Source organism: Amblyomma maculatum, chromosome 11 (assembly GCF_055883805.1).
Source record: "Amblyomma maculatum isolate TAMU_Amacu chromosome 11, ASM5588380v1, whole genome shotgun sequence".
In the NCBI taxonomy this organism is placed as follows: Eukaryota; Metazoa; Arthropoda; class Arachnida; order Ixodida; family Ixodidae; genus Amblyomma; species Amblyomma maculatum.
In genome coordinates this window covers 46146460-46159827 of record NC_139354.1, presented here as the reverse complement: position 1 = coordinate 46159827, position 13368 = coordinate 46146460, and the positions used below count along the sequence as shown (strand labels likewise).

The following is a 13368-nucleotide window of genomic DNA, read 5'->3' as shown; positions in this document are numbered from 1 at the left end:
ACGCAGCTCCGTTCGCCTGAATTCGAAAATCTCAAGCTTCCGGGCGTACGTCTTCAGCAACTACTTCCCGATATTGGTTATCTGCGAACCTAATTTACCTCAACCAATCAAAATCATGCTCTCCAGGTACGAATATTTTTTGGCTCCTACATGCCGAGAGCGCAGAAAAGTCCTGGTGCGCATCCACACTGAGATGACGAACGTTCGCTGGCCAGTCCTACCTTACAATGAAGATCAGTACGCAGGTTTCATGGCGAAGACAAAGACATTACAGTTCACACTGACTGCAGCATTTTTATCTCTCTTCACACAATTGGACTGCGAAATGCTGAAGGCCGTCAAGAGGCAGCCACGGCTGCTTCGATAATTACTGATCCTTTTAACGCCCACCACTCACTGTCGGGAAGTACCAGAATCAATGACAAAGAAAAACATCTGGCCTTATTTGCTTCCTATAATGAACTCTGTACAATGAATGACGGCTGTCCTTCTTACCTACGCGGCTATTCCTAGAGCAGTTGCCTAGACCTGACATTTCCTCGATCTTTGCACTGGTCTGTTCAATGGTTTTGCGATGTGACGACCCATGGGATTGACAATATTCCTACTTGCCTTAAAATAAATGGACGTGGTGCGTCCGGCCCAGTTAGGCTTATGCGCATAGACTGGAAAGCATTTCAAAGGCCTATGAATTAGACATGCAAAGAGGCCGTAACTGACATTTTAGAGGACACTGTAGCAAATGCTATGACTGTTGATAGTAATCACATCTTGTAATTGAATATACACGGCGAATGTGACATCAAATTAGAACTTTTACGTACTCTTCGGTGGCGAGCAGAAAGACTATACATAAAAACCAATTGCTTAACTGATCTGAGAACGGCTAGGCATATGTAGAAAAATCTAGCAAAGAAAGAATAGACTTTCTGCCAGCAATTGGATCCCGATAGTCCATATCCCAAATCTGGCGGATTGTTCGGGGCCTTCGTGCGTCTCCACAGCCGCAACAGTCAATCTAAGCTTTTGCTGTATATCAAGAGCGCAAAGAGATTGAGGCAGCAACTAGCTTCTCTAAGAAAATTGTGAGTTCAACGACTAGCTCGATATCCTATCTTGTTCCTCCTGCCTCACGGGAATCACCGATGGATGTCATCTTTTCTCGCAAGAAATTTGACTACTCTTGCAAGATGTAGGCTTTCGTCACTAGGGCCAGATAGATTCACATACGCTGCGCTGTTCCATCCAGCAACGACGCTCGAGCAGAGTTCCTCAAAAATTATAACCACTCTTAGCTAAACGGCGTTGTTCCTCAGGAATGAAAATCTACTCGGCTAATACCCCTACTAAAACTAGGGAACTTTCTGCTCAAGTTCACATCCTACAAGCCAATAGCTTCTGTCAGAAAGTGTGGGAAACGGAAAGGTCACAGAAAGAGTGGTTTTAATGCGACTTGAGTGGTACTCCAAGCATAATACAATATACACGAAAGCAACTGCTGGCTTTGATGTTTGATGCGCTGGAAACTGTGGGCCTCGATGGTCGGATGTTTGCTCGAATAGAGAGCAATCTGACACGATAATTTTTTATTCACTGTGAAAGTAGCTCGACTCCAGCGTATGACACCCACCGTGGTGTGCCCCACAGTGATGTACGCAGCCCGACATTGTTTATTCTAGCACTCACTGCCTCCCAGAGAACCTACCTTCCACCGTCCATATACAAATCTACACCGATGACATCTGCATTTGTACCTCCTCTGTAACGCGTCTCAAGGGGCGTGCAAGACTTTAACGGGCAGCAACACTAACTCATCTTATCTTCAGAAGCAGGGTCTCAGCGTTTAAGTGGGAAAATGCGCGCTAGTAGCATTTACACGCAAATCTATGAATCCATATCAGGTATGCATGGACAGTCATAACATTTCTTACTACAAAACTCATCGTTTTATAGGGATCCCGATAGACCGCAACCTATCGTCAAGCCCGCATTGTACCCTTGATTGAGCCCAAAACTTGATGAGCCAATCATGGTCTACGCCTGGAGGCCGGACGTACCGTTCTCACCATTTTGACCAGTTACTTCAACTGCAGGTACCATTCGGCCTCCCGCGCTGAGATGCCACAATGTTGTGTCGCCTGTTGCTAGGAGTAGCATTCACGAACGCCTATTCCCGTCTTATCAGAATGGAAGACTATTCAGCCTGTGGGAGGTGCGGATGTGTTGAAATGATTGCGCGCATACTTCTCAACTGCCCTCAATTTGAGCGTGAGCGTGTCTTCCTGGCTGCTACACTGCGCCACTTGGACTCTCGTCCTCCTACACAAGCTAAAATGTTGGGCCTTTGGACGGTACCTTCGTCAGAAAGGAAAGCAGTGAAGGTGCTCCTCAAGTACCGAAAGGACTCGGGGTTCAGTTCAAGACTTGAAGTGCAAGCTATCTTCACCTTTTACTGAAGATCTCTGGACATATGACAGGCACCTTTCCTTGGCACTCTTTTTTTTTTCGTTTTTCTTCCTTTGTCCCCCGCCCCCCGTGTAAGGTGGCCTACTGGGAATCAAAAAGTTAACCTTCCTGCCTCTATAATATATTCTCTCTCTCTCTAGATTACGTATTAGCGTCGAGGCGGATACTTTTAAACCATCATTATCATCATCGTCAGCCGGCGTATACCCACTGCAAGGCATAGACCTCTCCCATATTCCCCCATATAACCCTCTCCCGCGCAGCTGCACCCAATTGGCCACTGCGACCTTCTTAACCTCATCCGCCCATCTAGTTTTCTTCCGCCCCCTGCTGCACTTTTCTTCCCTTGGAATCGAATTTGGTACCATAAGCGACCATCTGTTATCCTCTTTTCGCAATACATGTCCTGCCCATGCCCATTTTTTCTCGATTTGCACTAGAACGGCAGTCCCATTAAGTATTTGTCTGACCAACTTTGCATGCCTCCTATCTCCTACGTTACCCCTACCATTTTTCTTTCCATGGCGCTCTGCATCGTCATCCTCTTAAGTACCACCCTTTTTGTTAGCCTCAACGTTTCAACCCTATAAATATTCTTGCACAAATAAATTTACACTTCCACAAAATTTAAATACGGCATTTAAATATTCTTCCACAACGCAATTCTATCCAGGTCTGCTTCTGGGGGCTGCTTGAGACAGGAAGCTAGCCGCTTAAACCGTGCTGTGTTGCCAGACACTGCGAAGAAACTTCCAGGAGAAATTTTAACCGGAGACAAGTACTGTGAAACGTACTTCCCTGAACACCCTAGCGCCTCATATGTAAAGGTACCGCATTGCTTTTTTCTTGAATATTGCGTATGCATCTGTCTGCTTCAAAACCGAATTGGCACGGTTGTGCATTGTAGCCTTACAATCCTGCGCAGACTGAAACTTAACGAAGGGCTGCAATTCCTGTAACAATTTCAATTTTTCAATTCGAGGCTGCAATGAGGAAACTATCTTCGAGATTTCCACAAGAGTACTTACGCACAGCTCCAGGAATAGTAGGAGAGAGCAGCAACATTCTGCTTTTGAAATTACGGCCATCAATAGCACTTGCAGTCTGTCATTAAGGTTCTGTGAGATCTCCGTATTCTTGAAATTACGCGTGAAAATAGGCAGAGGAGGCTAATATTGCATGATTGCGCCTTCAGTCAGCTAGTTACCTCAAGAGATTGCCTGCATATATACTAAAGGGGCTTTTACCAGTCCCTGCCATTGGTTGATATCTTCTGAAATGTTTTTGTGTGGACACAACTTTATTCTTCCTACGTTTTCAATATAACTTCAGTTGCTGGTAGCGTTAAGTTGTATTTGCACAAAATTCACATGAGCACTTAGGACGCCTATAAAACCATCAAAGTGGAGGAGCTGGCAGACTATGTAGAGGGCCAGAAACAACACTCCCAGATGGTCGGCACAAAACAACTCACAAGAGCGCTAAGCCCTGGATCCTGTAATCGGAAATCGCGTATATCTAAACAATTTCGCAATATACGTAAATGATAGAGTTCATAATAAACGCGCGGCGCACTACCTTATCCGTAACATTACGCAACGATGATGTCAGCATTCTCCATCCATGCTTATCCTAACAGGGTAAGGTAGCATGGAATATTTATTTATTTATTTATTTATTTATTCAGTGAATGTGTGGGCAATACATGGTACTGCCCGTGGGGCAGGACAAAAGGAGGTAATTAGTCTCCTGACGAGGTCCTGGCCCCACTGGGCACAACAGCAGCGGGTACAAAGTACAGGCAATGCACATGCAACTACATATAACAATCTTCACCGTATATGAAACAAAAACACATGAAACAAAAACACCGAGTTAAAAACTATCACCGCAGTACAAAATACGCATTCAGACACGTGCCAATAACAAAACATAAAGAAATGTAACAGCAGTTATGAAACTCTGGAACAATGTAAAGGAATAGCACAATACATTTCGATTTCGCATCTACTTTAGTCATGTATTTGGTTTTCTATTGAAGTGAAAAGAGGTTTTATTCTCCGTTTGAAAGTTGGCAGACTTCTACTTGGGTATATTCCATCGTATACTCCCGGTTCTTACTTTACTGCAGTGCCACTTCTTTGCTGCCCGTAAAATCAAGTCGTAGCCTTTAATGTAAACCGCGCAAGTACTTCTATGTGCTCTCACTTTGGACCAACGCGCAGTACTCTCTATTTTCAGTGGGATTCCGACCTCAAACAATGCAAGTACCGCTGCAGACTAGGAGACAAGAAAGATGGCACGCCAAATTATGCGATTCGGTTTGCACCAGACGGTACTCCTTGCAATAGATTCCAGCCACAAATGGTGAAGTATATTTAGCACTTTCTGTTCAAATAAACGAGATAAAGGAAACGTTTGCGAATAATTCGCGCATAGTGTTCCCACATCATGTTTTCTTTTCCAGTAATAATGAAGAAATTGTGGAATATTTTAGATATTCTAATGAGCATATTGGCGGGAATCGTCTAATCTTCCAACGTGTAGCATAAATTTTGTTTTGAAGATTTTAAATCGGTCGGCCCGAGCACTCCCATAGAAAACCAATGCGCGGTACGGGTTTTAATATGATTGTTAGACAACGCTGGAATAGGGTTACGTTATGGACATGCTGATTGTAAAGAATATATCTACCTTTGTATAGAAATTTCAAAACTTTAATGTTTGTTCTCCGCTCACAGCCAGTAGACAAGACGTCCATAAAAAAAAAATAGGGAGGATTTATGGAAATAATTAGCAAACACACTATAAAAGTGCTGAGGGTGTACCTGATGATATTTTGATTTTTATGGTAATCTTACGATTTAAAAAAAAATACCTTGGTGTGCATTAACAAGAACAAAAAGCTTTCGTCCAGATTGCTGGGTATATTATGTCCTGCATAGTCAGAAACTACCACTCATCTATCGAAGGCCATCTGCGATATTCAGAGAGAGACTACACTCAAAGTAGTTGAACGATATCCTCTCTGTGCCGTATTTTCCTCTCCAATCTTATCGTTTAGTATTAGATATCTCAGAATACACTGCAAAGCGCTACAGCAAGCATATATACAAGCAGTCGCACATTATCTCCACTTCCAGCTGCATTACATAGAACGTAATACTATTCTAATACTAATGTAACATATTATGAAACATCGCGGGAATTAATACTCGCAAATATAAAAAGAAAATAATCAAAATATATAAATATAAATATATAGACATAAATATGTTCAAAATATAACAAATAATACATTGAAAAATATAACCACAAAATAAATCGTCGTGTGCTCCAAACAAGTTTTGAATTACGCCTGTGTTGCGCCAGTTTTTTTCCTCTCGGCGGCCCCTTGACACTTTACGTCTTCCGTCTTGGAGAAATAGCTCTGACGGCTCACAGGATACCCGCAGTACGTGAGCCCGCAAAAACGGCAGCGGGTGTTGTAGGCGCCGTTCAATCAATTCTATCTCTTTGTTGAACCGTTATGTTGGCCGGGGCCTGCGGTTCAACATTCCTGCTTTAATGCACCCTACCTGGCTTGGTACCTAGAAGAGGTGTGGCTCACTTTAGTAAAACAAAGAAGGAGGAGTGGCTCATTTTAGTAAAAGTAATTTTTAAATGCAATATTTACTTTTGCAGCAAAATTGCTCCGCTAAATAAATCAGTATATTTGAAATTGCCTGGAAAAGTAAGGAAATTACAGTAATTTCATTACAGCCATTCACTTACTGTGATATCTGGACGAACACCTTGCTATGTTTAAATGGCAAGAATCGCTTTGGCCTTTATTATACGCTGGCACATCAAGCAGTTCTGGGTTGATGCACAGCAGGACTTCGTTTCGTTAATACTTGTGCAGATTTAGCAAACAATGTGAAGTGAATAGCCAACTTCTTAAGAAGCTTTGCTTTTCGAAGCAGGATTAAAGAATTGTGACATTAGTACCTTCATTATGTTGGGCTTCCGTGTCTCAGAAAAAGTTATTTCGATGTTTTTCTTTACACGCAGCGCAACTTTAGCAAAGAACATATAGGTTTAGCTAAAATACCTATGTTAGAAGCCTTCTAAGCCTGTGCTGCAAGGCAGTCTGGCAGTGCGCACTCGAGAGAAGTTTACGGCAGGTGACGGTTCGAGCTCGTAATTCTGTACATGCTTGCAGCAATATGCATATGTTTTGGTGGTAGAATGAAATACTCGATTGTTAATCTCACGCAGTTAATGCGGTTCCCAAATTTATACATTCGACCAGTTTATATACAATGCATCTTTTAAACTTCTATAGCATATTTTATTTCTTAATGACCAATCCGAAAACTTTCAATGTTCTCCTTTAGCCCGAAAACCCATAGTCCTGTACACTACAGGTTTCACTTTTCCACACATTATTAAAACGTTTATCTCTTATTTCCAGAATCTTATGTTGGCCCCGTTAGACGACAGATCTTCAGTTTCGTGCGTCAATTCGCCATGACAGCGCGACCGAGTAAAGCGGCAGCCACGTGTAGCCTGACGCTTCTGCTCTGTCTGATAGTATCTGGCTCTTGAGGACTGCACTGTCTCGCCGGTTTTAGTTGACCATAGTTGTAATATTCCAGAAGGCTTTTCTCTAACAAAGTCGTTTTTGCAAATAGCCGTTGAAACTAAAAAAGTTCGGTACGCCCTCGGCGCTGCAGTCGACGAGTACTGGAGAAAAAAAACTGCTATCTGCGTTGCTGCATTAAACAATGCCATTTAAACTATGTGATGATTCCGTGTAATTAAGCTAAAATCGGGCATCAAACTTGCTTGCGGTTCACAAAATTAAAAAAATAACGCAACAGAACAGCGGACACACATCATATGTACACGACCATTTTTCCCTATGCTGCTGCGAGCCCTTCTCTTGCACAGAAACATATTAGGGTGCAAACGCATATTGGCAGAAAAAGCATCCGGGAATTGTGACCGGAAAGGGGAAAAGTATTGTGAAACAATAAAGAAGTAGTGGGAGGCGGCTGCAAAACAGGAGAGCAAGGGTGTCGAAGATGACGAAATTTTGAAATGACTGGAGGAACTACAGCAAGCGCATTCTAAGTGTGTAAGACAACGAAGAAAGGAAACACAAATAAAGAAAGTTACGGGAAGCTTTAATATTATTGGGCGCTATTATACTTAACCCGAGTTAGATGCGAGAATGCTCCAGGTCAGAGATGGAACACGAAGAGCTACGATGTTTGGAACTCGCTTGCCACGAAGAATTCTTGTGTTCAATATCTGCTCGGCTTTTGCTTTTTTTTTCAGTCAGAAATCAATAGAAGCGGCCATACAAAGCAAGACGTTTTGCTAGGCTCCTAACGTCCGGATTAGCTTAAATCAATGGCAATAAAATGGCATTGAGATATTGTAAACTGCATTTATTTCTGATAGCATGTACGTTAAAAATAAATTTTGCAAGGCCACCCGCTACATAAGACCATACATGTGTAGCAAATGGGTTATAAGGTTCAAATTAGCAGTAAAAATTCACTTTATGATAGAATTCATAACATCCATAACATCCATTCACAGACCGTGAAGGATTCAATCAACGAATGAAGGACATTATAGATGTTTTTACTTAGTGTGGATCCGGGCTGGAATTTACTGTTGAAGAACCAGTGGACGATCGGTAACAGTATTTAGATCTATTGATTCAATTCGGTGATGATCATGTTTGTTGGGAATACCACCCGAGATCGATGAAACCGTTGCTAAGCTCCAATTGGGGGCATTTCAAATTAGTGAAGAATGGGATGATTAACACATGCTTATTAAATGCGTTGAAGAAATCTTGTTGCCACGGCATGGGCAAGAGTTTTGAAAGACAAGTGACAAGAATTGCAAAGGCCGGTTATCGGGAGTCGGTTATTATTGAGGCCAGTTGCCGGGTACTGAAGAGCCTTAAAACAACGCACAGACTAAAATCCCTGCCCAGCATGGGTGAGAGGAAGAGGAAGGTTGCAGTGGTACCGTATGTGCACAGAGTTTCGCATGGCCTCAAAAATGTAGGCAAGAGGTATAATGTTGACGTCGCATTGACCGCCCCGCTCAAGACGAAGAGGATCTGCCCGGCTATTCAAAGGGAAAGAGAAGCGAAGAAGCAAGAATGTGGGGTGAAACATAGAAACCCATATGTTGGATGTAAGACAGGTGTTGTGTACAGGCTTCCACTCTCTTGTGGAGCCAGTTATATAGGACAAACAGGACGATGTATTAATAGGAGACTACAGGAACACCGGAACAACTTGGGAAGTGGAAAGAACAAAACGTTTCTGGTGTCACATTGCCATTCATGTGAAATAATGAAGAAGGAGAAGAAGTGCACTCCTAAGTTTGACAAGGTTAGGATTTTGTATCGCCACAAAGAGAAGATGACGAGAGAGATAGTGGAATCCTATTTTATTTCAACGGACAATAAGTGTGTTAGCAAGACTTCTCTTGCTCTTTCAAGCAAAGCGGTGTCTTACTTAAGTGATTTTTTGAGCAGCAGGTGAACCCAGGGGTTATTTCACGTGACTGTTTCGTTTTCTTCATGTTTGTTTTTCTGGGCCTTGGAGTAAAGGGATTAGGCATAGTTGTGAGTCAGCACTTGTACTGTGTCTTTTATCTGGTCCTTTGTCTTCGTGTTCGCGCTGTTTATAATAATAATGAATTGCAGTGGAGAGTGTCGCACTCTCTAAGCTCCAAGAGCACGTGTACACTGCTTGAGCGAGGTTCATTCACTAAGTTGCGTTCAGCACAGAGCTTGTCAGAGCTCCGTAGGAAGGATCCCTGGCCAAAAAGTGGTCAAGTTCGTACTGAAGAAGCGGAAGCCACCTACAAGCCAAGTCAATTTGCTCCTTGATGCCATTTGAAGTGGGGTTGACGTTAACTTTAGTAGGGCTTGTATTACTAGTATTGCTATAATACGTTTAAAATAATAAACAAATTATTCGTCATAAACGAGCTATAATAGCTAAACCCCATTAACGTGATTATTCAGAAAGAAAGAACAATACACCTTATGTGCGGCGCATGATAGCCTTAGTCGCTTACAAGCCGTAAAATCCACCACAACACATTACGTTTCAGGCAAACAGGGCTCTACTGAACGCTTCAATTGCTTTACTTCACGTGCTATTGGGCGCTCACAATGTGATAACAAGCGGCTACTGAGTGCATATGCGAGATCGGTTCATAACAGGAATCCGCACTAGCATTTCATTTGTTTCACTCAGCCTATAAACACTGAATACAGAGCAGACGTTCACAACTAGTTAAGACAATTGCCCCATCGTTTGGCAATAATCGTTAAGATCGTTAGGATATGCGCATACAGCGCCTGTGTGCATGTCGTCTCTCTTGTACTTGTCTCTGTTTGCGCTTAAAAACCCCACATCAAGATGAAAGAAATTTTAATGATCGTTAAGAAGACCAACCCCAGCCAAGGCAAGACATGCGCAAGTCAGATACTGCAAGCTTGCCCAGGTACGTTGACCCTCGATGGAAGAAAAGCGCTTCTCAAACGAAATCTCGAACTAAGAAAAGAAAAACCACGAGATCATGCCTAGTCGTGGGACGAAATGAATGGCGCCATATCAACTGACTAACTACTTGAGGCGAAAGAACAGTGACCGTGCCGAACATTCCAAACTCATCCCATGGAAGAAATGAAATAGTACTTTAAAAGGGAAGTGTTGTGGATGCGGAAATGCCGCACGCACAATATGACGGAGAGGCAATCGAACCGCAGGGAACTCCTTAAATGAACGGCTGTCCTTTCAGAAGCCAAAGAAATTCCTGAAGAAACATAAAATGTCACGCATGTGTTATCAAGCCAGCTCAGACAACCCATGCCCACCGAAATCGCAGAACGGTGGGAAATATACCTCACATGGGATCACGCGCAGGCTATTCCTTTCTTAGGGTAAACCTCCAATTAACGAAGCCAGCGATATCACTGATTGTAAGGAAGGCCTACAAGCGTCACACTAAGCACGCCGGTGACGTCGATTGCTTAAATATAACAGGATATATAATGCGCGATGGAGCGACGGTGAGGTGAGCGTGCAGGACTGGAGCACGTTGGAAGCCAGACCTGTCACGGTGATGCAGCTCTGTTTGCGTTGCTTGTCTACACGGCGCTCGTGCCTTAGATGAAGCCATAGCTTCGAGTATACCCTCAATAAACATTTTGGCCCACTCGGTGTGTTATTGATTATTGCCAGGGGGCCGTAGTAGCTAGCGGTGCGATAACTGAATTGCCCGCCTTGGAACATCGGGAATGTTAAAAATCGCATACGTATGCTTTCACCTCCCAAGAAAGATCACGAGTTAACCGGTGTTGACTTCACAGCAGCGCGCCGCGATTGTTGGCACGGTAGGCTTTTAGAGCTTCTGCTACAAAATTTTATCTCTGCAACGCAATGCCCGCTTTTGTAACTACAAAGCCTAATGGACGCCGCAGTGCCGCCATCTCATTCCCGTATTCCCGTATTCGTAATGACGCCGCACTACATTTCATTGGCTTAACCTAATGTGAAACTAAAATGAGAATAAAACTTCGCTTTCATTACAGTCAACGTCTTGTAGAAATTTCCAGAAGAAATTTTGTTTCACAATGAAGAAAAAGTATAGGTATTCTGAATCACGGTAAAGTGGCTCTATATACATTTGCAGTGCCCAGCGAGTGACGTAATGGTTATACTTTGAAAAAGTGCTGAGGTGAAGGCCAACGGAAAGGAGTTTACAAAAAGAAATGATGCGTTTCATTTTTTACAATATGCAGCTAGTTTATATGGTCGCTATTCACAGGCGAGAACATTTACTAAGCCTTATCTCGTCTTTTTTTCTTTTTTTTTCAGAAATGCAAGAACTCGGTTTGCGCCTAACGAACAGAATCCTTCGCATTTAATAAAATGTCTATGGAAGATAATAACTTATGCATAACTTATTTCTTTACACAGTTATAATTTCCATGCAAGAATAAAGTGTGAATTTCAAATGGAGCTGCTATATTAGGCGAGAGGAAACGTAAGGCTAGCGCCGACGAATGTAGCTCTCGAAGCAATGAGCACTGTTTCCACAGCGTAAGTACATGCGCTGCATTACCAGCTGCAATGACAACAATCCAGTCAAAAGGGCAGGCGCTGCTGCTTTGTTGTTTACTAAGACTGCCAACTTCAAACAAACATTGCTGCGTTTTTGACTGCACGGGCAGACAAAGAACCCAGTTTGGGAGCTCCTGTTACTTGACCGAGTTTGTTCCACAGCAAAAATATTTCGCACATTCTAGCTTTTATCGTTTTCCGGAGAATAATTACGTGCAGTTTCCATACAAAAAAAAATGGTTGTTCGCTCCTGGCACGTTACTCGACAATACTAAGCATACATTTTCTTAGTGGTAAGCAAACAGGCTACCGTGTGCTTTAGCACTGCTCGGCTGTGTAATTGGAAGAGCGCTATTTAGGGTGAACTATATTAATCTATTTATGATATATTTACGGACAAAAGAGGGTAAAGGATTGAGGTGGTAAAAACTTTTTCGAAATGTGCATTTCAGCATACGAATTCACAGCTCACTGGAAGCTACCGCCGTGCATTTTGGATTCAAAATCATTTCACAGGAATTTCTCGTATGAGCGCATTTAGCACTGATTTCTCTGTCATGGATTACCATATAAAAATGGTTCTCACAATTCAGCGCTTTGCATATATCTCTAGTGTTAAGGTAATCAATTATAGGGAAAATTTAATAAAGGTAATTTGTGCTTACACAGATGGTCATGACGAGCGGATGTCAGAAAATATAAATATGTTTTAGTGCTTGACACCCGGACGCACGCCCCAATAAAGCTGGCTTCATGAGAACGTCCATTGGTAGGCTCTCTTCTAGAGAAGTAGCTGTCTGCTCTCAGGCTGCATCTTTGCTATTTCTTTCAGGATATGGCGAATATAACTGGAGGAACAATTATTTCTGCAAGAAGAATGGTCTCATTTATTTGAGGATAACCGCACTGAAACCCCTAATCATGGACAAAGTTTTAACATTTTGTTATAAAAAAACACTAAGATCAGCAAATCTTCAGTGGACTTAGTTTTTTTTTTTATCTAAGCAACATGATTAACAATGCACGAGATGGACACAGACATTTTCTCGAGAATTTTAAGCACTGCGATGAGTATGATGCCGGTTCTTGTTATCTTCAAGCGAATAGATGTTTTCTTTATATCCGTGGAGACATATTATAAAACCTCGGAGGTTACAAACTGAGACACGCACACACATATTCACCCACAATGCTGTACTCTAAAGTTGCTGTTGTGGGTACCTTTATTCCATTATTGAATGAATGGCACGGTCGTCACAGTATATCTATCTTATTTACGAAGATTCTCAATCCGATTCATGTGATCTAAGGCACATTTATGAGTGTGATGCAAGTTTCCGGCATGGCCAAACAAATGCATGAACCATTTATTCAAACAAGCTGTTTGGTGCGGCTCAATAAAACAGTGCCTGGAGCCTACCTGGAGGAAATTGCTAAGAGCAAAAAAGAATCAAAGAACTAACCATGATATTGCCAACATTTCTCGACCTTAGATCTCCAAGAAATGTTTTAATGAAAACAAAATCATCAGCTTTAAATACTGACGTATTGCGCGATTGAAACATGGTTAGATTTGCTCTTAAGCGCGCAGCTAACAAAGCTGCACGCAGTTGACAAATACCGATGAAATTATTCTGCTGTCTCACTCTATATAATAAATGCATCCTATTTGTGACTGCTTTTTTAAGGGGTACACTAGTTCCATATAAAGCGCGCCTTAGAGAAACTTGTTGTTCTGCAATACTATCTT

The 13368-nt window shown here is 42.3% G+C and overlaps 1 protein-coding gene across 1 annotated transcript in view; it reads left to right on the top strand.

The window, feature by feature from the left end:
* Nucleotides 1-11399, top strand: part of LOC146173726 (venom metalloproteinase antarease-like TtrivMP_A) — a 44450-nt gene extending 33051 nt beyond the window's left edge. Inside the window, exons 12-14 of the mRNA XM_084585255.1 lie at nucleotides 3140-3293; nucleotides 4708-4833; nucleotides 11373-11399. Of these exons, the coding sequence (XP_084441381.1) occupies nucleotides 3140-3293; nucleotides 4708-4833; nucleotides 11373-11399 (307 nt within the window). The remainder of the gene's footprint in view (nucleotides 1-3139; nucleotides 3294-4707; nucleotides 4834-11372) is intronic.
* Nucleotides 11400-13368: the final 1969 nt, after the last annotated feature.